We start from the raw sequence: 1,527 nt of genomic DNA, 5'->3' as shown, positions 1-1,527 counted from the left end.
GGACGGTTTCCCCAAACCTCGTCCCCCCCATCACAGGCACAGGGCCGTGCGTTAGCCGCCTGTCGGGGCTTTCCCCATGGAGGTGCACAGCAGCAAGAACTTCGCCCCGAGCAGAGGCAGCACCCAGGGCACCGCTGGGATGCTGCTGCTCCGGGCCCTGGAAGACCTCTCCGAATTGGATTTTAAAAAATTTCGGGATGCGCTGGCACGTGGAGACCTACGGGGCGGGCGCCGCATTCCCTGGGGGCGGCTGGAGAAGGCCGACTACGAAGAACCTCATGCTGGATTTCTACGGCGAGGAGGCTGCCCTGGATGTGGCGATAGCTGTCTTTGAGCGCATCCAGCTCATCAACGCTGCCGCCCTGCTCAAGGAAAGCAGAGAGAAAGGTGGGAAGGCTGAACCCGGCGAGTGCAGTATCTTGTGGGGTCCCGGGCACCGTGTTCTGGGGGTTGTGTCTGCAAAAGCCTGTGTTTGGGGCCAGAAGGATGCTATGGAAAGGGTGGTGGGTGGCAGGTCCCCACTGCAGGGTGCAGGGGGCTCCTCCAGGGAGGAGGAGATGGAAGAGGATTTGGGGGTGTTGGGGGCTCAGTGATGCTGCCCATTAACACTCCTTTCTCTTCCAGCCCTGAGGCCCACTCCTCTGCGGGGTTCATCATCACCATCAGCGGCGAGGAGAAACGCAGGGGGCTCTGCCACTGCTTGCCCTGCGGTCTGCGGATGTTTGTGGTGGCTTCCCGCCTTTCCAAATTACCAGAGGAAGTACAAAAAAGCCATACGCCAGGCGTACAGTCGCATAAAGGAGCAAAACGCCCGGGTGGCAGAGGACGTGAATCTGAACGCCAGGTACTCGAAGCTGGTGATCCTCAACAAGCACCTTGATGAAGAGCAATGGGAGCAGGAGATCATGGCCATGGGACGGAGGCACGCGGAGATCCCAACCCCCCCATTGCTATCGGTGCCCTCTTCAAGCCCGGCCCTGATGGCTGCATCCCCAAGGTGGTCGTGCTCCTGGGAGCTGCGGGCATGGGCAAGACGATGACGGCCAGGAAGATCATGCTGGACTGGGCATCCAACAAGATGTTTGCCGAGTTTGACTATGTCTTCTACATCCACTGCCAGGAGGGCAACCTCCTGGACAGACAGGCCAGCATGGCCGACCTCATCACCCAGTGCTATCCTGGCAGCTCTCCGCCGCTCGCCCAGATGCTGGGGCAGCCGAAGAAGCTCCTGTTTGTGATCGATGGCTTTGATGAGCTCTGCTTTTCCTTCGACCAGCACCAGTCTGAGCTGTGCTCAGATCCCTGGGAGCAGCAGCCGTGGAAATCACCCTGAGCAGCCTCTTCCGCAGGACGCTCCTGCCCAAGAGCTCCCTGCTCATCACCACGAGGCCGGCCGCCCTGCAGAAACTGCGCAGCTGCCTGGAGTGCGAGCGCTACGCTGAAATCCTGGGGTTTTCGGAGGCAGAGAGGAAGGCGTATTTCCACAGGTTTTTCGAAAATGCGGAGCATGCGGCTGGCACCTTCCAG

At 60.3% G+C, this 1,527-nt stretch overlaps 1 protein-coding gene across 1 annotated transcript in view; it reads left to right on the top strand.

The window, feature by feature from the left end:
- Nucleotides 1–76: 76 nt before the first annotated feature.
- Nucleotides 77–1,527, top strand: part of LOC104160655 (NACHT, LRR and PYD domains-containing protein 12-like) — a gene marked incomplete at its 3' end in the record, with an annotated part of 4,507 nt that continues 3,056 nt past the window's right edge. Inside the window, 4 exon segments of the mRNA XM_009698840.1 lie at nucleotides 77–314; nucleotides 625–927; nucleotides 930–1,316; nucleotides 1,319–1,512. Coding sequence (XP_009697142.1) covers nucleotides 77–314; nucleotides 625–927; nucleotides 930–1,316; nucleotides 1,319–1,512 — 1,122 coding nt within the window.

The sequence above is a fragment of the Cariama cristata genome, unplaced genomic scaffold (assembly GCF_000690535.1).
Source record: "Cariama cristata isolate BGI_N322 unplaced genomic scaffold, ASM69053v1 scaffold37454, whole genome shotgun sequence".
Classification (NCBI taxonomy): Eukaryota; Metazoa; Chordata; class Aves; order Cariamiformes; family Cariamidae; genus Cariama; species Cariama cristata.
This window is presented reverse-complemented; position numbering and strand designations above follow the sequence as displayed.